Source organism: Oncorhynchus nerka, linkage group LG22 (assembly GCF_034236695.1).
Source record: "Oncorhynchus nerka isolate Pitt River linkage group LG22, Oner_Uvic_2.0, whole genome shotgun sequence".
Lineage (NCBI taxonomy): Eukaryota > Metazoa > Chordata > Actinopteri > Salmoniformes > Salmonidae > Oncorhynchus > Oncorhynchus nerka.
Genome location: NC_088417.1, coordinates 77,694,498 through 77,721,786, shown reverse-complemented (window position 1 = coordinate 77,721,786; position 27,289 = coordinate 77,694,498). Strand labels below are relative to the sequence as shown.

General features: G+C 43.8%; 1 protein-coding gene across 7 annotated transcripts in view; it reads left to right on the top strand.

The window, feature by feature from the left end:
• The window catches only part of LOC115105779 (acetyl-CoA carboxylase), a 50,543-nt gene extending 29,635 nt beyond the window's left edge, over positions 1-20,908 (top strand). For all 7 annotated transcript variants that reach the window (XM_065007429.1, XM_065007431.1, XM_065007427.1 and 4 more), the window contains 16 exons: positions 135-281; positions 463-732; positions 1,057-1,154; positions 1,390-1,510; positions 2,115-2,225; positions 6,960-7,103; positions 7,272-7,392; positions 8,488-8,584; positions 10,347-10,443; positions 10,557-10,692; positions 10,790-10,967; positions 11,739-11,851; positions 15,427-15,581; positions 16,711-16,881; positions 17,712-17,848; positions 18,076-20,908. In XM_065007429.1, the coding sequence (XP_064863501.1) occupies positions 135-281; positions 463-732; positions 1,057-1,154; positions 1,390-1,510; positions 2,115-2,225; positions 6,960-7,103; positions 7,272-7,392; positions 8,488-8,584; positions 10,347-10,443; positions 10,557-10,692; positions 10,790-10,967; positions 11,739-11,851; positions 15,427-15,581; positions 16,711-16,881; positions 17,712-17,848; positions 18,076-18,205 (2,226 nt within the window). In that variant the 3' untranslated portion in view covers positions 18,206-20,908. The remainder of the gene's footprint in view (positions 1-134; positions 282-462; positions 733-1,056; positions 1,155-1,389; positions 1,511-2,114; positions 2,226-6,959; positions 7,104-7,271; positions 7,393-8,487; positions 8,585-10,346; positions 10,444-10,556; positions 10,693-10,789; positions 10,968-11,738; positions 11,852-15,426; positions 15,582-16,710; positions 16,882-17,711; positions 17,849-18,075) is intronic.
• Positions 20,909-27,289: the final 6,381 nt, after the last annotated feature.

Genomic DNA, 27,289 nt, shown 5'->3' with positions numbered 1-27,289 from the left:
ATTCATTAATTAAAATGTCTAACCTGAATTGAAATGTAATTGACCTCAACCCTGCATGTTATCACTTTCCAGTAAGTTTGTTATATTAAGAGTGAGCAGCAGTCCCTCGTGTCTCTGGCTCCTCTTTCCTCCAGGCTCTAAAGAAGCTGTGGCAGTCCACCAAAGTCTTCGCCCACTTGCCCAAATGCCCTCTGCCCTCTGAGCTGCTCACTTTCACAGAGCTGGTCCTGGATCCACAGGGACAGCTGGTGCAGATGAACCGTCTACCAGGAGGGAACGAGGTGAGAAGTAACTCCTTTTTAAAGTTGCACTTCCATTTCTGATCTGTAGGTGTCTCCGTGTTTCTTTGGCAGGATTGTTCAGTAGCTGTTTGCCAGGTTATTGTATTGTCTTTGTGAAAATGCATACAACAGTAATGTCTCGACTACATAAATTAATGTGTACCTGTGTGTGTCCCTCTAGATTGGCATGGTGGCCTGGCGGATGACCATCAGGACCCCGGAGTACCCGGCAGGGCGTGAGATCATTGTGATCAGTAATGACATCACACACAAGATTGGTTCGTTTGGGCCGCAGGAGGACCTGCTGTTCCTGCAGGCCTCAGAGATGTCCAGGGAGAGTGGCATCCCTCGTATCTACATCTCTGCCAACAGCGGTGCCCGCATCGGCCTGGCAGAGGAGATCAGACACATGTTCCATGTAGCCTGGCAGGACACTGCAGACCCCTACAAGGTCAGCTGGCAGAAGGGGGCATGGCGGTGTAGAACTTCCATTGAAGAATTGAAACTATTTTGATTTGGAGATTAGTGTTGTAGCTGTCTGTTAGCAGATGGTTCTATTGTGATGCTGTTTTGTACTATAGGGATTTACTGTTGTTTTGTCTGTATTGGTGTATTCCATTGGGGACCACGTTGGAAACAAGTGATGTTGGCTTTAATGTGGAATCCCCTGAGTTGTACTCTGCATCTTTTTTTTCCAATAAATTAATCAATCAAATCAATCTACGTACGTACGTCCCTCGCAGTCTGCTGATGCAAAGTCTGTTTCTCTCTCCAGGGCTTCAAGTACTTGTACCTGACTCCTCAGGACTACAAGAAGGTGTCAGCCCTGAATTCTGTTCACTGTGAACACATAGAGGATGAGGGAGAGTCCAGGTGAGTCCAGACGTTACCCCTCAGCCATATTGTTACTCACTGTCACTCTATTCAATACAGATAATGCATCCAGCTCACTGGATTAGGCCAATGGAGAAACTGTAAATGAAGAGAATCAATGGACTGTGCATGAATACACATGAAAAGCACCTTGTACAATCGGAGAAGTGGAATAAGGATGAAGTGATTTCCACCGAGAAAGGCGGGATGTCTGACTGAGCCTTTCCTTGTTCAGGTACAAGATCACTGACATCATCGGGAAGGAGGAGGGTCTGGGGGTGGAGAACCTGAAGGGCTCCGGGATGATTGCTGGAGAGTCCTCTTTGGCCTATGATCAGGTCATCACCATGAACCTGGTATGCACCGACACACTGGATGTACCGACACACACAGGCCTACGCACAGCATTTATAGGAATGGTGGACTTAACACCTCTTTAATTCGAAACTGTCTTTCATGTCTAAGTTAATACTTAGACCAGCTCTGGAACTATGGCGACTACTAAGTATATTTTTAGACATGGATTCAGACGTGATGGATGTGTCAATGTGTAGTTCATACAGGTAGAATATATGAGCAGAATTACTGTCTTGCATCAATTAGCAAAGAAATCCCTATATTGAAAGCGGATGTTTTTCTGGAAGCTGTGACGTGCCATTTTCCGCCACGCGGACCAGCCCCTTAACAATTCGAGTTCTAGCCAATGGGCTTCAGTCCCTCGCGGTTTGAGTAACAGCTAGCAAGATGCACACACAGCAGAGAGAGAGTGCAATGACATGGTGCACGTATATCTGCAGATATGCACTTTGGCTATTTTTAGATCTACTGGCTGAAAAGTATACAGAAGTACTGGGGAATCTGAGGCAGAGGATGGCAAATCTAAGGATTGGTTTACCCTGATCACTGACATGCACTTGACCAGTGGTTTCCTAACCAGGATGTGTGTACTTCTCTCTCCAGGTGACTTGTCGAGCAATCGGGATCGGAGCCTACCTGGTTAGGCTGGGTCAGAGGACCATCCAGGTGGAAAACTCCCACATCATCCTCACTGGGGCTGGAGCACTCAACAAGGTAAGGACCAGTATAACTCCCCCTGTCCTAGGCTGTACCTCATGGCACACACAACTGAAATACTGAGAGATCCTGCTTGGATGCAGTGTTCAAATCAAACTTTATTTGTCACATGCTCCAAATACAAAAAGTGTAGACCTTTACCGTGAAATGCTTACTTACAAGCCCTTAACCAACAGTGCATTTCAGGAAGAGTTATGAAAATATTTACCAAATAAACTAAAGTAACACAATAACATAACAACCAGGCTATATTCAGGGGGTACCGGTCATGAGTTAATGTGCGGGGGTACAGCTTAGTTGAGGTAATTTGTACATGAAGTGACTGTGCATAGATAATAAACAGTGAGTAACAGCAGTGTACAAGACAATTGGGGGAGGGGGGGGGGGGGTGTCAATGTAATTGGCCATTTGATTAATTGTTCAGCAGTCTTATGGTATGGGGGTAGAAGCTGTTAAGGAGCATTTTGGTCCAAGACTTGGCGTCCTGGTACTGCTTGCCGTTCAGTAGCAGAGAAAACAGTGTACGACTTGGGTGACTGGAGTCTTGACAATTTTATGGGCTTTCCTCTGACACCGCCTAGTATATAGGTCCTGGATGGCAGGAATCTTGGCCCCAGTGATGTACTGGGCCGTTCACACTACCCTCTAGCGCCTTACGGTCATATGCTGACCAGTTGCCATACCAGGCGTTGATGCAATTGATCAGGATGCTCTCAATGGTGTAGCTGTAGAACTTTTTGAGTATCTGGGAACCCATGCCAAATCTTTTCAGTCTCCTGAGGGGGAAAGGTGTTTGTGCCCTCTTCACGACTGTCTTGGTGTGTTTGGACCATGATAGTTCGTTGGTGACGTGGACACCAAGGAACTGGAAACTCTCGACCCCGCTCCACTACAGCCCCATTGATGTTAATGGGGGCCTATTCGGCCCGCCTTTTCCAGTAGTCCACGATCGGCTCCTTTGTATTGCTCACATTGAGGGAGAGGTGGTTGTCCTGACACAACACTGCCAGTTCTCTGACCTCCCTATAAGCCGTCTCATCGTTGTTAGGCATCAGGCCTACCACTTGTGTCGTCAGCAAACTTAATGGCAGTGTTGGAGTCGTGTTTGGCCACGGAGTCGTGGGTGAACAGGGAGTACAGGAGGGGACTAAGTACACACCCCTGAGTTTGAGGATCAGTGTGGCAGATGTGTTGCATGCCCTTACCACCTGGGGATGGCCTGTCAAAGTCCAGGATCCAGTTGCAGAGGGAAGTGTTTAGTCCCAGGGTCCTTAGCTTAGTGATGAGTTTTGTGGGCACTATGGTATTGAATGCTGAGCTGTAGTCAATGAACAGCATTTTCACATAGGTGTTCCTTTTGTCCAGGTGGGAAAGGGCAGTGTGGAGTGCGATTGAGATTGCGTCATCTGTGGATCTGTTGGGGTGGTATGCAATTTGGAGTGGGTCTAGGGAGGATGCTGTTGATGTGAGCCATGGCCAGCCTTTCAAAGCACTTCATGGCTACCAACATGAGTGCTACGGGGCGGTAGTCATTTAGGCAGATAACCTTCGCTTCCTTTGGCACAGGGACTTTGATGGTTTGCTTGAAACAGGTAGGTATTACAGACTCTGTCAGGGAGAGGTTGATGTCAGTGAAGACACTTGCCAGTTGGTCTGCGCATGCTTTGAGTAAATGTCCTGGTAATCCATCTGGCCCCGCTGCTTTGTGAATGTTTACCTGTTTAAAGGTCTTGCTCACATCGGCTAACGCGAGCATTATATCAGTCATCCAGAACAGCTGGTGCTCTCGTGCATGCTTCAGTGTTGCTTGCCTTGAAGCGATCATAAAAAGCATTTAGCTTGTCTGGTAGACTCGTGTCACTGGGCAGCTCACTTCTGGGTTTCCCTTTGTTGTCCGTAATAGTTTTCAAGCCCTGCCACATCCGACGAGTGCCAGAGCCGGTGTAGTAGGATCCAATCTCAATCCTGTATTGACTCTTTGCTTGTTTGTTGGTTCGTCTGAGGGCATAGTGGGATTTCTTATAAGCGTCCGGATTAGTGTACCGCTCCTTGAAAGTGGCAGCTCTAGCCTTTAGCTCGATGCGGATGTTGCCTGTAATCCATGGCTTCTGGTTGGGATATGTACGTACGGTCACTGTGGGGACGACGTTGTCGATGCACTTATTGATGAAGCCATGACTGAAGTGGTATACCATTCAATGCCGTTGGATGAATCCTGGAATATATTCAAGTCTGTGCTAGCAAAACAGTCCTGTGGTGTAGCATCCACATCTGACCATTTCTGTATTGAGTGAGTCGCAGGTACTTTGTGATTTAGTTTTTGCTTGGAATCGGGTGCATAGAATTATGGTCAGATTTGCCAAATGAAGGGCAGGGAGATCTTTGGTCTAGAAATATTTATTATACATTTTTTCCCTCTGGTTGCAGTGCAGCGTCTGCAAAGGGACATTGGTTCTTTGTCTGACGAATAAAAGGTATATTCAGCTGTAGCACTCCACCATGCATCACTAACAACAAGATCTCACATAATTAAATGAACCATTTTTAAAAACGGATACCGTGAAGGGCATTTTATACTCTTTTAATTGTCCTGTTTTTTTAAGAATATGCAATGTGTGTGTGTGTGCTTTATGCACTGTGCTCCGTCAGCTGTGACTCACATAGATTTTTTCTTAGTTGATGCAATTAACACATCTTCATTTTAATTTGGAATTTCACTATTAATATGTATTACTCTCATGCCATTTATTTTGCAGTTAATTTGAGGAAGAGGACAAAGTGTGTCGTTTTGTTACTGTATACTGTAAGGACAGAGCATTGGATAGATTTCCTGTAAGAGACCTCCCTCTGAAATAGTATGGAGGCAGAAAGACTGCATCATGTCTGAATCCAACGATACAAATTATAATGGTGTTTTGTGATCCCATATTATTCTCTCACTCAGTGTGCAGTTTTCCACCTCAGTGATCAGGCCTTTTTCGCCCTTGTTCTGTGGTTGAACCCCCCCCCCCCCCCCCCCCCCGTCTCTCCCCAGTCATACTGCTGCAGCTCCTGGTGGAATACTAGAAAGAGAAGTGTCAAGTTGTTGTTTGCATAGAAATAGCAGTGTGACGCCTGAGGCTGCTGCTGGGACGAAGGACACCCATATCATTTGTCTCCAATCAGAATGAAAAGTTTTGCTGAAGCAGATTGTTTTCTCTCTCTCAGGGCTCCACTAGCACTGACTACCCACTGCTTTCCCCATCTCTCTGCCTCCGTCTCTCTTCCCTTTATCTCTCCTCAGTCTCAGCATTAACATGACTTTATAACAAATTACATGACAAAACACAACATGAGCGTTTCCATTTGCAGGTTTTGCTGCGTGTGTGTTTGGATGCTAGAGAAACATCAGAAGATGTAATATATCACAATTATAAATGTATTGTGTTACAGTAAATGTTTAAATGGGGAAACTATAGATTTACTGAGAAATGTATACATCTACCAGTGCAGTGGTAAATCTATAGTTTTTCCCAAATGAATGTCACAATGATGGACCGTCCATTCAACAATAATATGGCAGAACAATGTACCTAGACATTCACTATAACCTTGCCTTCATATTATATCCCCATAGACTCCCTGGTTCACCAAAGCCGTAGATAGTCTGTCATCTAAAGACACTCATTTCATTCACTGATGGACATCTTTCTCCTATTTGTATGGTGACTGGATAGTAACTACTGGTACAAATATCCCAGTGGGCCACTAAAAGGGCCTGCGTCTCTCTCTCGTGCCTCCACTGTACCTCTTTTCTCCCTCTGCTGTGGAATGTTAATGAACCAAGGCCCAGCCCTGTGGCACAGTGGCCCTGTGTCTGCCTGTCAAGGTGACTGCAATGCTTCCCGGGGCCACGGGCTGGTCTGACAGCTTTAGGAGAGCACCCAGGATTTGTAGCCAGGGACATATCCATTAATGGGAACAGAGAAAGTAAATGATGGTGAAGAGGTGAGAGCTGAGTGATCAACGAGCACCTCTGTGTTTTACGGGACTGTGTCCCCTGCACGGCCGTGTGTGTGGGGAGGTTAATGGATCCATGCCATCCTTCATTAGCCTCTCACACCAAGAGACGCACAATAAACCAATATACACACACATACAGGCAGTCTCATACACATGCTAGTAACTGTGTGAGCATGTGTGTTTTTGTATGTGTGTGCGTGCTCATAAACTGGCTGAGGCAGTGTGCGGTGCGGGCGGGCAGCTCTGTCACAGCTCCTGTCGATTGTGTCGGGGAGGAGAAACCTCTGGTATTAATTCACTCTGGAGGTTACAAATAACCCCTGGGAGGGAGAGCGCTGGATGCTAGCGGCCCCCCGTGACCGCCGTGATGCAGTGATCCCTAGCCACCGATCGACAGTATTGACGAGGCGGTGCCACGGTGGGGAGAGGGGGGGGGGTCCCTGTCCCCTTTCAGATGTGTCACCCTATTGATCCACAGCCCCAGGGACCAGAGCCCCGGTGACACCACCCTTTATCCTCGGCCCTAAGCCTCAAAGGGCTTGGTTCACTATGCCCTGTAGGGAGAAGAATGGGTGTCTCAACATAAAAATACCCATTATTGTATATCTAGTGTCTACATATGGTTGGGGGTCTCTCGCCTTGTAGTTTGTAGGGAAATTGGATTACATGGTTTGACGCTACCAAGGAAGAATTATACAGAATGACATCACCCCATCTTCTTTCCCGTAGGTGCTGGGTAGAGAGGTATACACCTCCAACAACCAGCTGGGTGGGATTCAGATCATGCACAACAACGGTGTGACACACAGCACTGTGTGTGATGACTTTGAGGGAGTCCACATGCTGCTGCACTGGCTCTCCTACATGCCCAAGGTAACCATCCGCTCTTACTGTCAACATGTATTCCACTGTCCATTCATTTAGGCTTAACCAATGCAAATGTACCTTTATGCTGTTAGCTACTCACAGTGAAGCTGTGTTAAATTCAGAGGCAATGTTTACATTTTTTTCTACGAGTTCTTGAATGTTTGTCCCCCATAGGACCGCTCTAGTCCTGTGCCCATCATCAATGCCAAGGACCCCATAGACCGGCTGGTGGAGTTTATGCCCACCAAGGCTCCCTATGACCCCCGCTGGATGCTGGCAGGACGCCCCGGCCAAAGTTAGTAACCCCCATTTTTATTTATTTTTTCCCTCAGATTAATATTTCTTCAAAACATTTTACAATACCCCACAAATGAGAAATAACTACTTTTCATTTACAACATATTGTGAACTTTGTACCCCACACATCACCAACTCTATCTAATCTTTCCATCGCTGTGCAATAAAGGATCTTATTATTCTCTCTTATTGTACACGTGAGTTATTATTATAACAGTAGTCATTCATCCTCTCATCCAGTCTCACTCGTGCTTCCTCAGCAGGTGTGGAACAACAGCTGATTGTCATTTAAAGGTTGCCATGCGATATGTGCTGCTAATCTTTTGGGCAGATCTCCCTGAGGTCAGAGGTTAAACTAATTCCTGACTGTTAGAGAGGGTTATAGGCTTGATGTAGGGGGGGATATTCCTCATTTAGACACTGAGAGACACTGAATCCTGGGCTCGCTGGGTGGATGAAGAGGTGGAGATGGATGGCTTAGGTTTTACATGCATGGTCAGGACCGAGCAGATTCCATATCAGTGTAATTACAACTTTTGGCAGAGGAAGCGACTGAGTTGCGGTGCGCGAGGCCATGTCTTCAGCAGTCCATGTCTAAAGCTGTGATGAGCGGGGAGGCTTAATTGAATGGTAACCTCTTGGACTAGCCCTGTCCTCTGTCTGCCAGGAACAGCAGAGCTGAGCAAAGCTCTTTGCAGCCTCATCCGTCTGAAGATTAGACAGGGTAGCGTAGTGGTTAGAGTGTTGGACTAGTAACCGAAAGGTTGCAAGTTCGAATTCCCGAGCTGACAAATCTGTCATTCTGCCCCTGAACAGGCAGTTAACCCACTGTTCCTAGGCCGTTATTGAAAATAAGAATTTGTTCTTAACTGACTTGCCTAGTAAAATAAAGGTAAAATTAAATCTCTGTTCAAAATATAAAACACTCTGCTTTTGGCTGCATGGATATGACATGAGTGTATGGTCAGCATCTGGAGGGAAAAATGTATTCTGCCAAATAAGGGCAAATTGTATTTCTCATTTACAGATGTTTACTTTGTAATAATCAATTATTAAAACACTTTCTCGCTCTCCTCTCTCTCTCTTTCTGCAGCTCCAAAGGGCCCGTGGCAAAGTGGGTTCTTTGACCATGGCTCATTCATGGAGATCATGCAGCCTTGGGCTCAGAGTGTGGTGGTGGGCAGAGCCAGGTAAGGAACCACATCACTCCACTATTTCTAAGCAATATAGTCACTATTACCGTAATTGCTGGACTATTAAGCGCACCTGAATATAAACCGCACCCACTGAATTATTAAAAAATATGTATTTTGTACATAAATAAGCCGCACATGTCTATAAGCCGCAGGTACCTACCGGTACATTGAAACAAATTAACTTTACAGCCGTTAAACGAAACATGGCTTGTAACAAAAATTAAAACAGTAGCCTACCAAGAAAGTCATTGGTCACTATCTTCCTGTGCACTGAAACCACTGAAGTCATCTCCTTCGGTGTCGGAGTTGAATAGCCTCAGAATTGCTTCATCCGATGTTGGATCGTTTTCATTGTCGCTCTCGTCACTTTCATCCGGAGGCAAATACCCCGCTGAGCTCATGCTGCCCCTTCAACACGCAGCAGTCCAGCCTTTCGAAACCCATTGATGATAGTGGATTTTGACAATGCTCCACGCTGTCAGGACCCACTGGCAGACTTGACCATAAGATGCTCTTCGCCTGCGGCCTGTTTTAGTGAAGGATTTCTCCCCACTTGATATCCAAGCCTCCCACTGAACAAGGAGCGCCACCTTAAATGCACGATTTACACTGATGTCGAGTGGCTGCAAATACTTTGGGCCATCTGCTTTTCTTCCCTCTGAAAGCTTTTGTCTTTCTGCACTGAGTCAGTTCCTCACGCTGCTGTTTCCAACGTCTTATCGACTCATTAAGGCCAAGCTCCCATGCAGCAGCTCTATTTCCCTTTCCAACAGCCAGATTTATCGCCTTCAACTTGAAAGCTGCATCATATGCATTTCTCCGTGTCTTTGTCATGATGAGGGTGACAAAATGACTACCGTAATCAGAATGATGGGATGTTTGAGCGCGCTCGATTTACATCACATGTGACGGTGCTCAGTTTTTTGGCGGCATGAATCTTGTGAAAGCGGGAAAAATCCATAAATTAGCCGCGTCATTGTATAAACCGCGAGGTTCAAAGTGTGGGAATAAAGTAGCGGCTTATAGTCCGGAAATTACGGTAGTCCTTTGTCAAACATACCAGAGCATTAAGACCAAGTCATTCTCGATTGTCCGCAGAGCTTCAATGGTCATCTTGGTCACAACATAATTTGTTGAATGTATGTAGATATAGAACATAATCTTGTTTGAGCCATGCAGGAAATATATTAAGTGGCCTGAGATCTTTCCTCTGAAGGTCATGCAAGTCGAGCTACATTCTCCAGTACTGAAACCCTTCTAGCCTTTTTTCACATGAACCTGTGGATACCCTTTTTATGCATCTGTGTCCAGCATGAGGGAAGTTGAAGTTAGTTTTGCTAATTAGCTTAGCACAAAGGCTAGAAGGTTTTGGGTACACCTAGCACGTGCTAGGTAACATTGGCTCGCGAAACTACCTCTAACTTCACACTGGATGCAGATACATACAAATGGTATCCATGAGTTAATCTGACTCTGGGAAGTAAAGGGATTCCTTGCTAAAATCCCAAACTATCTGTTTAAAAGGCACTTACTATAGTGATTTTTAAAATGTATTTAAGCTCTTAAGATGGGAAAACATACTTTTTAATAAGTTGAACACGTGCTCTTTATGACAATGTTCAAATGAGGGGACTTTTTATTTTTTAAACAAAGTTACACTACCAAAAGGTACTCGTTTGGTGGAGCGACCCTCCCATCAGCCCTCAGTTTCATAGTTGTGTGTCCTGTCCTGATATGACCCTCTTCTCTCTCACAGGCTAGGTGGCATACCTACTGGAGTAGTTGCTGTGGAAACTAGATCTGTGGAGCTGTCAATCCCAGCCGATCCAGCAAACCTCGACTCTGAAGCCAAGGTAACATCCTTTCAATACCTATAATATGTTGTGTCCTAATTCAGGTTGTTTTACATGAACACAGAGAAATACACACACACACTTACTGTAACCCTCTGTTGTCCTATCCTCAGATCATCCAGCAGGCAGGCCAAGTGTGGTTCCCTGACTCTGCCTTTAAGACGTCACAGGCCATCAAGGATCTGAACCGTGAGGGCCTCCCTCTCATGGTGTTTGCCAACTGGAGGGGCTTCTCTGGGGGCATGAAAGGTACCAGATAGCAGATGTTTTGTAAATATCTTAGTTATACCTGTGTCTGTGGGTTTTCAGTCTGATATATAAAATCCCACTCCTGTGCCTCCCTCAGACATGTATGACCAGGTGCTGAAGTTTGGAGCCTACATCGTGGATGGGCTGAGAGAGTACCGCCAGCCTGTTCTGGTGTACATCCCTCCCCAGGCAGAGCTCAGAGGAGGGTCCTGGGTGGTCATAGACCCCACCATCAACCCCCGCCACATGGAGATGTATGCTGACAAGGACAGTCGGTGAGTTTCTCTGAACACAACCCAGGTGGTAAGGGAAAGCAACAATAACACATCTGCCAAGCTGATCCTCAACACTGGGGCCCATTCTCTCTACTATTATTCTGACATTTCACAATCTTAAAATAAAGTGGTGATCCTAACTGACCTAAAACAGGGAATATTTACTAGGATTAAATGTCAGGAATTGTGAAAAACTGAGTTTAAATGTATTTGGCTAAGGTGTGTGTAAACTTCCGACTTCAACTGTATATACTAGGCGGTGTCAGAGGAAGCCCCAAAAAAATGGTCAGACTCCAGTCACCCAAGCCATATAATGTTGTCTCTGCTACCGCAAGGCAAGCAGTACCTGAGCGCCAAGTCTAGGACCAAAAGGCTCCTTAACAGCTTCTACCCCCAAGCCATAAGACTGCTGAACAATTAATCAAATGGTCATGCGGACTATTTACATTATCTATGCATAGTCACTTTACAAATTACCTTGACTAACCTGTTCCCCCTGTATATAGCCTCCATTATTGTTTTTTCATTTGTTACTTTTTGTTTTTAATTGTATTTTTATTATTTGGTAAATCTTTTCTTAACTCTATTTCTTGAACTGCATTGTTGGTTAACGGCTTGTAAGTAAGCATTTCATGTTGTATTCGGCGCGTGTGATAAATTAAATTTGATTTAGCAAAGCACTTTCCAGACCGATTTCTGCTTCTACTGAAATAGTGTTTAGTCAGTGATGTTTGGGTGCTGTGTTGAAGATGTCCTCTGTTTGTTCTACAGTGGTGGGGTGTTGGAGCCAGAGGGAACGGTAGAGATCAAGTTCAGGAAGAAGGACCTGGTGAAGACTATGAGGAGGGTGGACCCGGTCTACATGGGCCTGGCAGAGAGACTGGGTGAGTAAGATACTCTCGCTTTATTCCTATTTTCTCTAAATCACACAATGCCGTTCTCTTTTGCAAATAATCAACTCTTTCACAACTGCTCTTCACTCTTTCTCATTCACTCTCTTTTTCAGTTTCTCCTTTGCGTTCTCTCTTTCTCAATCTCTCTGTGAGGGAGGGATGGTAATATCTAGCGGAGTATGTGTGCTGTAATTCCCTGTCACTCTTGTTCTTTATCTGAGGGTGATCGTATCGTCCCTGCTCTGTTCCCTGGGGAGATGTGTCAATCACGACAGGGCCAGATCAATCAGCAGGGCCTGCTCTCCCCCCACCCAACCCGGGCTTATTGATTTTCCTCTGGGCTCACAGGAGCACCATGGAGCAATGGGCCAGCGCCGGGCCTCTAGGGGCTGTGGTGGGGATGCTGACCGATTGGCTCTGACAGAAATCAATCTCTGCTGACAGGTAGCACAGCAGCCAGAGGTTCTGGAGAACAGTGTCGCAAAACAGACAGTGAAACAGAGAGCTGAGCCTGCACTCAGTCATAAAGAACCAACCAACTCCGGGATAATGAGTGGCGCTTACACACTATAGCATAAAACCAACACCATGCTAATGGAGTGTAGCTTCTTACCTAAACACTCCTGTTGTCATGCGGTCATCACTGTTAACTCGAAAATCAGCCAGCCTCAGCCCGGTCAATTCCTGCCAGTCTGAACAGCGCGATATCAACCCAGAGCATATCGGACTACTTTTTCTCTACCACATCTCCGGATTCCTACCGCAAGCTCTGAACCTTTACACCGGATCATCGCAGCTAGCTAGCTACTATCCGAGTAGCTACTCCTGGCTAACGTCTCTGTCCCGACGCAAGCACCAGTTAGCCTGGAGCTAGCCTCGAGCTAGGTGCATCTCCCAGCTAGCTGAAGAGGTCCATCAGCCAATTCTTGGGCTACCATACCTATTTTGCCAATTGGTCTGGATCCTTTTACTGCTGACACGGAGCACCGCCAATCCATCACGACTGCTCTGCCGACGTAACTGTCCAAGGGGGTTTCAACAGGATCTTCCGCTGAGATGTCCCCCTGAGGCCCATCTGCTAGCCCCAGCCCGCTAGCGGTCTGAATCGCCTTGACTCTAGCTCGCCTAGCTACTCACTGGACCCTATGATCACTTGGCTACACATGCCTCTCCCTAATGTCAATATGCCTTGTCTATTGCTGTTTTGGTTAGTGTTATTGTCTTATTTCACTGTAGAGCCTCCAGCCCTGCTCAATATGCCTTAGCCGAGTGTAGTCCTTTTATTCCACCCCCCCACACATGCGGTGACCTCACCTGGCTTAAATGGTGCCTATAGAGACACGACCTCTCAACGCTCAATGCCTAGGTTTACCTCCACTGTATTCACATCCTACCATAGCCTTGTCTGTACATTATGCCTTGAATCTATTCTTCTGCGCCCAGAAACCTGCTTATTTTATTCTCTGTTCCGAACGCACTAGATGACCAGTTCTTATAGCCTTTAGCCATACCCTTATCCTACTCCTCTGTTCCTCTGGTGATGTAGAGGTTAACACAAGCCCTGCAGCCCCTAGTTCCACTCCCATTCCCCAGGCGCTCTCATTTATTGACTTCTGTAACCGTAAAAGCCTTGGTTTCATGCATGTTAACATTAGAAGCCTCCTAAGTTTATTTCTCTGCTTTAGCACACTCCACCAACTGGCTTAGGAAGGCCACCAAAAATCCTGAAATTTCCATCCCTATAACATTTTCCGACGACAACTGCCAAAGGGGGTGGAGTTGCGATCTACTGCTGAGCGAGCCTGTAGAGTTCTGTCTTACTATCCAGGTCTGTGCCCAAATAATAATTTGAGTTTGTTCTTTTAAAAATCCACCTTTCCAGAAACAAATCTCTCACCATTGCCGCTTGTTATAGACCCCCCTTCAGCCCCCAGCTGTGCCCTGGACATCCTATATGAATTGTTTTCCCCCCCATCCATCTTCAGAGTTCGTACTGTTAGGTGACCTAAACTGGGATATGCTTAACACCCCGGCCGACCTACAATCTTAGCTAGATATTATCAAGGAACCTACCAGGTACAACCCTACACCCGTAACCATGGGCACCCTCTTAGATATCATCCTGACCAACTTGCACTCTAAATACACCTCTGCTGTCTTCAACCAGGATCTCAACGATCATTGCTTCATTGCCTGCATCTGTAATGGGTACGCGGTCAAACGACCACCCCTCATCACTGTCAAACGCTCCCTAAAACACTTCTGCGAGCAGGCCTTTCTAATCGACCTTGCCCGGGTATCCTGGAAGGATATTGACATCATTCCGTCAGTAGAGGATGCCTTGTTGCTCTTTAAAAGTACTTTCCTCACATCTTAAATAAGCATGCCCCATTCAAAAAAAGAATTTAGTACTAAGAACAGATATAGCCCTTGGTTCAACCCAGAATTGACCCAGACCTGACTGCCCTCGACCAGCACAAACATCCTGTGGGGTTCTGCATTAGCATCGAATAGCCCCCACGATATGCAACTCTTCAGGGAAGTCAGGAACCAATCTACTCAGTCAGCTAGGAAAGCTAAGGCTAGCTTTTTCGAACAGAAATTTGCATCCTGTAGCACTAATTCCAAAACGTTTCGGGACACTAATGTCCATGGAGAATAAGAGCACCTCCTCCCAGCTGCCAACTGCACTGAGGCTAGGAAACACTGTCACCACAGATAATTCTACGATAATTGAGAATTTCAATAAGCATTTTTCTATGGCCGGCCATGCTGTCCACCTGGCTACCCCGGCCAACAGCTCTGCACACCCCGCAGCAACCTGGCAGTCTCTATGGGTGTGCCACAGGGTTCAATTCTCGGGCTGACTCTTTTCTCTATATATATCAATGATGTCGCTCTTGCTGCTGGTGATTTCTCTGATCCACCTCTACGCAGACAACACCATTCTGTATACTTCTGTCCCTTTGGACACTGTTAACTAACCTCCAAACGAGCTTCAATGCCATACAACACTCCTTCCGAGGCCTCCAACTGCTTTTAAGTGCAAGGAAAACTAAGTGCATGCTCATCCACCGATTGCTGCCCACCCGCACCCTCCCGTTCTCATTGTAAATGAGAACTTGTTCTCAACTGGCCTACCTGGTTAAATAAAGGTGAAATAAATAACAAAATACCAATTCTGTGAATAAGGAAGTGTAGCTCATCCCAAACGTCCAGCATCACATTGACACAATGTCCTTGGCATGTTAGTTTCTAATGTTCCATAAATGTTCTCAGCGTGCAGCTGGCTTGAATCATACCTCCGTGAATAATCCCTGTCTCACCATAACAGTGGTTAGAGCATTGGACTAGTAACCGGAAGGTTGCAAGTTCAAACCCCCAAGCTGACAAGGTACAAATCTGTCGTTCTGCCCCTGAACAGGCGGTTAACCCACTGTTCCTAGGCCGTCATTGAAAATAAGAATTTGTTCTTAACTGACTTGCCTGGTTAAATAAAAAATAAATAACCTGCTCAGTATGGTTTGTGTTGTAACCCTCCTGCTAATTTTGGTCCCCCTCCCCAGGTACCCCAGAACTGGGCCTGCCAGAGAGGAAGGAACTTGAGACCAAACTGAAGGAGCGGGAGGAGTTCCTGTTACCCATCTACCACCAGGTAGCCGTGCAGTTCGCTGACCTCCATGACACCCCGGGACGCATGCAGGAGAAGGGCGTCATCACGGTGAGACGACACTGTCACGCTGAAGCAAAAGTGATCACAACAGAGATTGTGTCAGAACACTATGAAAATGAAGGGTGTAATAGTGTCCTCCATAGCTATATGAGAAGAAATGTTAGTTTTTCTTTGATAAAATCTAACTCATACACACAACTGTCTATGCGGTGTGTGAGTAACCAAGCCTGTATTACCCAGGATGCAGTAGCCTGGTACAGTTGATGAGATGCCTAGGGAATGGTGTGTTCGGTAGAGGCCTAGGGAATGGTGTGTTCGGTAGAGGCCTAGGGAATGGTGTGTTCCAATCTCTCTCAGGCTGTGAGATGTCTTTATAATTATCTGCTGATGACCCGGCCCATCACCTCAGCAAGCACAGAACAGCCCCAGGCAGGATTCCAGGCTCTCTATCACACACACGCGCTCACACACTTGAAACACACACTCATGTACGCACAATGAGTTACTTCATGAGAGAAGACTGCTGGGGCATTTCTGTATAAGAGATGACAATCTCTGACGCTCTCAAGATGCCTGCAAATGCAACCGCACAATCTGTGATTTACAGACGCACAGATTCCCATTAGAATACGAAGGACCAATGGATGTGTCTCTTGCACTCATTGGCGATTTTAGCATGTAAATCTTGATGAGCCAATCACGGTGCAATGCTCCTAATTTTCGCTGGCCCGCCCTACCACCACAAAGCACTGAGTTAGACTGAAACACCTGCATTTTGGAGCTGCCTTACTCAAGAAAACAAGAGACCATGTGTGTATGCGGCTTTATTAACTCCAATTATATATATTTTTTTCACTTTGCTTTCAAACTGATATGTGACACGTATTAATGCCAAAATAACAAAATATGTACCTCAAAGCAGATGTTGCTCAGCCCAAATAAATGACAGGATGCCACTGCTTGCACTCAACTTCTCATATCATGATGAACAAATATTTTCAGTTCAAAATAATAAAACCTGTATGGAAACTATTGTCAGATATTAGACAATGTTTTGGTGATAACTACACATTATACGACTCTTTAAATGTTAAAAGTACAGTGTCAGCCAGTATGGCTTGTCTGTGAGATCCTCTCTGAAGCTCTGGTGTGTTTGTGTGGTTTGATGGTTTCCCAGGACATCCTGGAGTGGCGGACGTCACGTCACTTCTTCTACTGGCGTCTGAGGCGTCTGCTGCTGGAGGACACGGTCAAGATGAAGATCCAGGTGGCCAACAGAGAGCTGACTGATGGACAGATTCAGGCCATGCTGAGACGCTGGTTCGTAGAGGCTGAGGGGACTGTCAAGGTGACTGGCCACTACCTGCTCCTCTACTTTCCATAAACCAGCCCACCACAGCACCGAGACACTGACGGTCACTGTCGGCTAGAGGCTGCAGAGTATATCTATACCTTCCTTTACGGTCCATTAAAGTATGGTTTTAGTCATTTTCAAAAACCAATACATTCTGATCAGTTAAATTTCAAACCAGGAGTTGTTGTGGTCTTGGATATGGCTAGGTAGAAATAACCTGATGTGATAGAAGAGATGTCCCTCAGCCCAGACTTCTGCCTTCAGGGGTGACTAGAAAAAGCCCAGCTCCTGAGGTACACTGAGAGTATATCTTTAGAAGCGGCCGTCTTGTTAGCTTAATACATTACTCCAATCAGGACCGGCTATCTTAAGCTACAATTAATCCGAGCCCTGGCACGTGCAGATAGGAGTGCGACACGCTGTTTCTTAATTAAAATCAAACGGATAAAAAATGATTAATAAGGGCATTAAATGTTCTTGCGGGCTACAAGCAGGAGCGCTCTTAAAACGGCGTGAGGTCACACCCTCCCAATCTGCCTAAGCCCCCGTCTGCCTTTGTTTGGGATCAGAGACTGGCTGTGCTCATGAATAGGGATCTCTATCAGATCCAGTCAAAAAGGCATCAGTGGTCTGCTTTGTAGCTCTGACACTTCTGATAGGATATTATTTTCATTTTTTTTTTTTATATTTTCACTTTCTTGGTTTGCTAGTTCAAACAAGCAAGGCTATGAGATAATTATTGTAGTACTCTCCTGCTCGAAAATTGGTAAATTTGAGGCCAAACAAAGTAATCTTCCCCTCTTCTCTCTGTGGTATGTGTGCAGGCGTATCTATGGGACAGCAATGAGGAGGTAGTGGAGTGGCTGGAGAAGCAGCTGAAGGAGGAGGAGGGAGCCAGGTCTATCGTCGACGAGAACATTAAGTACATCCGCAGGGACCACATCCTCAAGCAGATCCGCAGGTGAGACAGACGGCCTGTTTAACAGGCTGATAACTGGGAACTTACCGGCCTTTAGATGTCCGGTAGCAGTCAACTCAAATCCTTGTATAGTACCATCTGTTTATGCAGGGGGATTCCTGGTGTCAGGAAAGTGCAATGTCACTGATTCCCACAGAATCCATTTATTACATGTAATCCTTTGTTTTGCTGTGCATTGCCTTAATTTTACACAATCTCTCTTTTCTTAGCCTGGTCCAAGCCAATCCTGAGGTTGCCATGGATTCCATCGTGCACATGACCCAACACATCTCCCCAACACAGCGTGCTGAGGTGGTGCGCATCCTGTCTACCATGGATGCTGCCCCGGCTGCCACCTAAGCCTCATTTATACCTGGTTCTAACGTGCGTCCTTTGTCTTGATCTTGTTCACATTTTTAGAAAGGTATAGATTTTTGTGATCATATCTTCCTGACCACTTCCGGAGTTAGTCAGGGACCCATTGTAAACAGATCAGGATGGTAAATCCATTTAAATCATTATACCGGTCTCTAAAACCATTGACGAGTAGCTCCATTGACTAATGGCATCAATAATTGTCTTACAAACAAATATATATTTTGAAAGAATATCTGTCACATAATTTGCATACAGGGAGGCACCAGGAAATCTGGTCACAATGGTTAGTGGATAAGAGACACATTTTACTACCATGTGTAGATCAAATTATATATGTCACATGCTCTGAATACAACAGGTGTAGACTTTACTGTGAAATGCTTACTTATGAGCCTTTTCCCAGTAATGCAGAATTAAAAGTATTAATAACACAATAAATTAAAAAATATCGAGGCTAAAAACAAGTAGTACCGAGTCGATGTGCAGGAATACGAGGTAGTTGAAGCAATCAGGAAAGATAAGCGTATCACCAGTGTGTGAGTATGCAAGAGAGTCAGTGGTTTAAAAAAAAAAAATACAAGGGTATTAATCAGAGGCAATGTGGGCGCAATCAGAATGTGAATATGATCTGGACAAAGGACTCATGTTAGCACCAGTTCTAAACCTAGAGGGCCTCTATTCCCAGCCTGGCCCACTGTCTCCGGTGCACTGCCCCTGTGGAGGAACTGTGTTGGAAACTGGGGTTGGAGCCAATGAGTTTGCTGTTACTGATCAAACTGTTGGCAATGATTCTGGAGGGAGGGGGGACTGATGTCCAGGGTAATGAATTTACACAAGTCTTACAGAATGTGTGTTCGTTTTGATAAACTCCTTTCTAATATTGAGTTGCAACCCCTTTTGCCCTGAGAATAGCCTCAATTTGTTGGGGCATGGACTCTACAGGGTGTTGAAAGCATTCCACAGGGATGCTGGGCCGTGTTGATTTCAATACCTCCAACAGTTGTCAAGTTGGCTGGATGTCCTTTGGGTGGTGGACCATTCTTGAAACACGGGAAACTGTTGAGCATGAAAAACCCAGCAGCGTTGCAGTTCTTGACACACTCAAACCGGTGCACTTGACACCTATGATAGCCCGTTCAAAGGCACTTAAATCTTTTGTCTTGCCCATTCACCTTCTGAATGGCACTCATACACAGTCCATGTTTCGAGGCTTAAAAATCCTTCTTTATCTACACTGATTGAAGTGGATTTAACAAGTGACATCAATAACTCATCATACTGTAGCTTTCACTTGGTCATTATGTTATGGATAGAGCAGGTGTTTATGTTTTGTACACTCAGTGTATCTAATATATGTGTATATGTAAGTGCAATTTGAAAAATTATCAACAAAGCAGAGACCAGAAACGATATACTTGTATAGCTACATTAATGAGGTCAAGCTTAGGGACTACACAATTGACCAAAGTGGAAGCAGCTCTTCATCCATTTGCAATCTTAAAGAGCCTCTGTCCTATAGGACAGGAAAACATGCATTGGGTTTTGGGGTGTTTTGATGGTTATCTTGAAAATAAAATGCCTGCAAATTGGAACTTTTGGAGGGAGCACTTATTTACTGATAAAACCCAGGGTAGTGAGTGTTGCATGGTACTACCGGGCTTTTGTGATTGGGGAAAGTGGGCAGATCTGCCCTGTGCCTGGAGAGAAGAGTCCAGCAGAAGGAGAGGCCAATTCAGACCAACCACACGGGCCCTGGGGTGAGACTAGGGCAGGCAGACACATGCTGAAGCAGATAGACGAGTGGCTGTCGCCTTACACACATTGCTTTGACTACACCTTACTGTTCTATTACTTACATCAGGCTTTAGTGCAGCACCGCTTGCTCTGTAGTATACTAAAAGTCTGACACAGAAGCAAACCCTATCAATGGTAATTGTTGCCATAATGGTCAAGAATGAATAGTTTTCTACCGTGGGGTATATTTTTGGCAATTATTGTAGCTTACCAAAAAAAAACTTGTTCAAAATGTGTTCTGTATTTGTTTTTGTTCAAAATATGAAACATTTAGGTGACTTATTAAATGGCAATCATGTTAAAGAGAACTAGGTACTGTACACTGGAGTTATACAGTCAGTATTACAGGTGTGTTTTAAAATGTTCACTGTAATTTTGAGTTAATTATTGATCTGCAGTTCTTTCCATGGAGTCATTGGGATCAGTGTTTGCTATTAAAAAAATGTTTGCTTGCTCACTCAACATCTAGGCCTAGGTCCTATTACTACAACATTCAAATGTACAAAGTATCTGAAATGGAGCATACACAACAACTGTCATTTTATGTAGTTTAATAACCAGTGGTGTAAAAATACTTTAAAGTACTACTTAAGTAGTGTTTTGGGGTATCTGTACTTTACTATTTATATTTTTGACAACTAATGTACTTTCTACTCCATACATGTTCCCTGACACCCAAAAGTACTTGTTACATTTTGGATGCTTAGCAGGACAGGAAAATGGTCCAGTTCACATACTTCAAGAGAACATCCCTTGCCATCTACTGCCTCTGATCTCTGGCAGACTCACCAAACACTCTTGCTTTGTTTGTATATTATGTCTGAGTGTTGTAGTGTGCCCCTGGCTATCCGTAAATACAAAATAAACTGCTGTTTGGTTTGCTTAATATAAGTCATTTTAAATTTATATTTTTACTTTTGATACTTTAAGTATAACCCAGACTTTTATTCAAGTAATATTTTACTGGGCGACTCACTTTTCCTTGAGTAATTTTCAATTATGGTATCTTTACTTTTACTCAAGTATAACAATTGGGTACTTTTTCCACCACTGTTAATAAAAGATAGATATTGATCTCCACTAGGCTGATGACATACAAGTGTATACTCAGGTCAAACTAGTCCAATTGTGGCCTGGGGTGGTCAAGCTGCTAGGGCCACTGGCTTCAGCACGCACATATAGGCCTACCATGTTGGCGTGGGTTCGATTCTGGCACAAATGCCGTGCATTCAGGAAGTATTCAGACCCTTGACTTTTTCCACATTTTTGTTACGTTACACCCATTTAGAAAAAGGTTTTTAGAATTTGTGTATAAAAAAACATTTGAACTACATATTCGCATACTGTAGCAGTAAAAACTTTGGACACACCTACTCATTCAAAGATGTATTTATTTTTACTATTTTATATATTGTAGAATAATAGTGAAGACATGAACTATGAAATAACACACATGGAATCAAGTAGTAACCAAAAAACTGTTAAATCAAAATTGATTTTATATTTGAGATTCTTCAAAGTAGGCACCCTTTGCCTTGATGACAGCTTTGCACACGCTTGGCATTCTCTCAACAAGCTTCCTGAGGTAGTCACCTGGAATGAATTTCAATTAACAGGTGTGCCTTAAGTTAATTTGTTGAATTTCTTTCCTTCTTAACCTCTGGGAAATGTGGGACGGTAGCGTCCCACCCTGCCAACAGCCAGTGAAAGTGCAGGGCGCCAAATTCAAAACAACAAAAATCTCATAATTAAAATTCCTCCAGCATACAAGTATTTTACACAATTTTAAAGATAAAATTCTCATTAATCCAGCCACAGTGTCTGATTTCAAAAACGCTTTACAGCAAAAGCACCACAACCGATTATGTTAGGTCACCATCAAGTCACAGAAAAACATCAATTTTTCCAGCCAAAGAGAGGATTCACAAAAAGCAGAAATAGAATAGATCAAATGAATCACTAACCTTTGATGATCTTCATCATATGACACTCATAGGACTTCATGTTACACAATACATGTATGTTTTGTTCGATAAAGTGCATATTTATACCCAAAATCTCATTTTACATTGGCGTGTTTTGTTCAGTAGTTCCAAAACATGCGGTGATTTTGCAGAGAGCCACATCAATGCAACTATTATACATGGAACTTGCAACCGCTGTGTAAGAATTTTAAAAAACTTTACGGAAAAAGCATACCATGCAATAGTCTGAGTACGGCGCTCAGAGCCCAAACAAGCCAAAAAGATATCCACCATATTGTGCAGTCAACATTAGTCAGTCAGAAATAGCATTATAAATATTCACTTACCTTTGATCATCTTCATCAGAATGCACTCCCAGGAATCCCAGTTCCACCATAAATGTTTGATTTGTTCGATAAAGTTCATCATTTATGTCCAAACACCTCCTTTTGTTAGCACGTTTAGTAAACAAATCTAAACTCAAGAGGCGCGGGCAAGTCCAGCGGAAAGGTCGGACGAAATGTCCAAAAAGTTCCGCTACAGTCCGTAGAAACATGTCAAACGATTTATAGAATCAATCTTTAGGATGTTTTTATCATAAATCTTCGATAATGTTCCAACCGGAGAATTCCTTTGTCTGTACAAAAGCAATGGAACGCGAGGTCGCTCTCACATGACCGCGCGTCACGACCCCGTGGCACTCTGCCAGACACCTGACTCATTCCCCTCTCATTCAGCCCCCCTTCAGGGTAGAAGGGGGGCTGTAGCCTGAAACAACGTTCTAAAGAATGTTGACATCTAGCGGAAGCCGTAGGAAGTGCAACACGACCAATATCTCACTGTATCTTCAATAGGGGCTGAGTTTAAAAACGACCAACCTCAGATTTCCCACTTCCTGGTTGGATTTCTTCTCAGGTTTTTGCCTGCCATAGGAGTTCTGTTATACTCACAGACATCATTCAAACAGTTTTAGAAACTTCAGAGTGTTTTCTATCCAAATTTACTAGTAATATGCATATATTAGCATCTGGGACTTAGTAGCAGGCAGTTTACTCTGGGCACCTTATTCATCCAAGCTACTCAATACTGCCCCCCAGTCACCAATAACTTAATGCATTTGAGCAAATCAGCTGTTTTGTGACAAGGTAGGGGTGGTACACAGAAGATAGCCCTATTTGGTAAAAGACAAAGTCCATAATATGGCAAGAACAGCTCAAATAAGCAAAGAGAAACGACAGTCCATCATTACTTTGAGACAGGAAGGTCAGTCAATCTGGAACATTATAAGAACTTTGAAAGTTTCTTCAAATGCTGTAACAAAAACCATCAAGCGCTATGATGAAACTGGCTCTCATGAGGACCGCCACAGGAAAGGAAGACCCAGAGTTACCTCTGCTGGAGAGTTCATTACAGTTACCAGCCTCAGAAATTGCAGCCCAAATTAAATGCTTCACACAGTTCAAGTAACAAACACATCTCAACATCAACTGTTCAGAGAAGACTGTGTGAATCAGGCCTTCATGGTCAAATTTCTGCAAAGAAACCACTATTAAAGGACACTAATAAGAAGAGGCGTGCTTGGGCCAAGAAACATGAGTAATGGACTTTAGACCAGTGGAAATCTGTCCTTTGGTCTTAGTCCAAATATGAGATTTTTGGTTCCAACTGCCGTGTCTTTGTGGGATGCAGAGTAGGTGAATGGATGATCTCCGCATGTGTGGTTCCCACCATGAAGCATGGAGGTGATGTAATGGTGCTTTGCTGGTGATACTGTCTGTGATTTATTTAGAATTCAAGGCACACTTAACCAGTATGTCTACCACAGCATTCTGCAGTGATACCGCATCTCATCTAGTTTGCGCTATCATTTGGTTACCATTTGTTTTTCAACAGGATAATGACCCAACACACCTCCAGGCTGTGTAAGGGCCAAGAAGGAGAGTGATGGAGTGCTGCATCAGATGACCTGACCTCCACAATCACCCGACCTCAACCCAATTGAGATGGTTTGGGATGAGTTGGACAGCAGAGTGAAGGAAAAGCAGCCAACAAGTGCTCAGCATGTGGGAAGTCCTTCAAGACTGTTGGAAAAGCATTCCAAGTCAAGCTGGTTGAGAGAATGCAAAGAGCATCAAGGCAAAATGTGGCTACTTTGAAGAATCTCAAAATATTTTGATTTGTTTAATATGTTTTTGGTTACTACATGATTCCATGTGTTATTTCATAGTTTTGATGTCTTCACTGTTATTCTACAATGTAGAAAATAGTACAAATAAAGAAAAACCCTTGAATGACTAGGTGTGTTCAAACTTTTGACTGGTACTGTAAGTATTCAGACCCTTTACTATGAGTCTTGAAATTGAGGTCAGGTGCATTTTTTTCTCCATTGTTCAACCTTAAAATGTTTCTACAACTTGATCTGGGTCCACCTGTGGTAAAATCCATTGATTAGACATGATTTGGAAAGACACACACCTGTATATATAAGGTCCCACAGTTGACATTGCATGTCAAAGCAAAAACCAAGCCATGAGGTCGAAGGAATTGTACATAGAGCTCCGAAACAGGATTGTGTCGAGGCACAGATCTGGGGAAGGGTACCAAAACATTTCCATCACAACCCATATATTTTTTGAGGAATATTAGTATATTATGTCAAATTTACATTGATTTGTTTTAGATATGGAAATCATATGGTTATCATAATTTTACAAAAAGTTGGGGTGGAAATATCTTATTTTTCATGTTTTCAGCTGTGACCAAGGCACGTTTATACATTCAGGGATAGGGTTGAAATATTAATAGTAGGAAAACCTTCAAAATGACTTAAAACTATATTCAATACAAGGTCATGTACAAATGAGTTAAATAATATATTATGATATTTCTTTTTCAACTAAAATGGATGTTTAATGACGATGGAAATGACCTTTGTCTCTGGCTGTCTGGGGAAAATGACAAATATATAAATTCCTAAATAGTAAGATCGCTGACATTATCAGATATTGTTTCTGGACAAATCAAAGACAATTATAATACTGGTAAAATGGTGTTTCAATACGTTTTTAATTCTGAAAGCTTGCAGGGCCAAAGTGCCCGAAGTTACAGAATCACCCAAAAGGACATGAATAAAATAATAATAGGTTACACAAACATTCTTTTCCATTTATACAAAGCGTCGGGTGAATTGCCACAGTAGATTTGTCATGGTAAATAAGGAAATACTGTACTTTTTTTATATTGTATGGAATGCTTGTAAAATGAATAAATCCCCCTTAGGGCTCTATTCAATCTATTCAAACTAAAGAGTTACAGATTCCGTGATAAAAATGTAAAGGTCATTTCCGTTTGAGGCGACATATGCGGCGTTTACCATGAATACAGTCTCTGTTAAAGCGGGAACACTACCCTTTAAATTTGTGTCATGCTGTAAAGCTGGACTTCTGCGATGCGGATTGAATAGATGTTCAAAAAGGACACTACATTGTTCCGATTACAATACCAACCAGAGGACGAACATATCTTGAAAGACGTTGGTTGCAAGCAGGACTAACTTTAAGGTAACACACACATTTTAGGGAGCGGTAATGTGGTGACCAATAATGGTTGCAACTGGAGATCAGCTGTGCGGGTGAATTTAGCATGTAGGCCTATTCATGTTTGAATGACATCAACTGGCGATAATCTAGTGTTATGTGATTATATTCCAATATGATACCCGTTAGCCTATCCATTGTCACATCATGGAAAACCGATAATATGTTAGTCCAGGGCTTCCCAAACTCGGTCCTTTGTTGAACTAACGCCACTGGACTGGTCACTAGATCGCCCAGCACTCATGAGTCTTGGAGCCGGAGCGCGCTGCTTAGATCACTGCGCTATGGCAATTCACAATGCTCTCTAGCAAGCACTAAAATAATACTGATACGTAGGCACGTCGTTTTTTATCATTTTGTTTTAAACTTCCCGAACCATAGCACTAACCTTAAGGACTCACTAACCTTAAGGACGCACTAACCTTAACTGTAACTCCACACAGGCACTGAGGTAACCGAAAACATTTATTCTACCTATTGCTTGCCTTCAACATATAAAACCATTGCTTAAAAATAAATCCCTAACGAAAAATACATCTACCCCTTAAAAATGTAAATTTATAGTTAACAAAAATATAAACACAGGATGCAAATTTCTAAGCTTTTACTGAGTAACAGTTCATTCAAGGCAATCAGTCACATGAAATACATTAATTAGGCACTAATCTATAGAATTCACATGACAGGTAATACAGATCACAGATATCTTTAATAAAAGGTAGGGGCGTGGATCAGAACCAGTTACTATCTGGTGTGTCCACCATTTGCCTCGCAGCACAACACAGCTTCTCATAGAGTTGATGCTTATGGTAGATAAATGAACATTCAATTCTCTAGCAATAGCTCTGGTGGACAGTCCTGCAGTCAGTGGGCCAACTGCATGCTCCCTCTCAACTTGAAACACCTGTGGTAATTGTGTTGTGTGACAAAACTGCACATTTTAGAGTGGCCTTTTATTGTCCCCAGCACAAGGTGCACCTCAAATCAAATCAAATTTATTTATATAGCCCTTCATACATCAGCTGATATCTCAAAGTGCTGTACAGAAACCCAGCCTAAAACCCCAAACAGCAAGCAATGCAGGTGTAGAAGCACGGTGGCTAGGAAAAACTCCCTAGAAAGGCCAAAACCTAGGAAGAAACCTAGAGAGGAACCAGGCTATGTGGGGTGGCCAGTCCTCTTCTGGCTGTGCCGGGTGGAGATTATAACAGAACATGGCCAAGATGTTCAAATGTTCATAAATGACCAGCATGGTCGAATAATAATAAGGCAGAACAGTTGAAACTGGAGCAGCAGCACAGTCAGGTGGACTGGGGACAGCAAGGAGTCATCATGTCAGGTAGTCCTGGGGCACGGTCCTAGGGCTCAGGTCCTCCGAGAGAGAGAAAGAAAGAGAGAATTAGAGAGAGCATATGTGGGGTGGCCAGTCCTCTTCTGGCTGTGCCGGGTGGAGATTATAACAGAACATGGCCAAGATGTTCAAATGTTCATAAATGACCAGCATGGTCGAATAATAGTAAGGCAGAACAGTTGAAACTGGTGTAATGATCATGCTGTTTAATCCGCTTCTTGATATGCCACAACTGTCAGGTGGATGGATTATCTTGGCAAAGGACAAATGCTTACTAACAGGGATATAAACTAATTTGTTAAGAACATTTAAGAGAAATAAGCTTTTTGTGCGTATGGAACATTCCTGGAATCTTTTATTT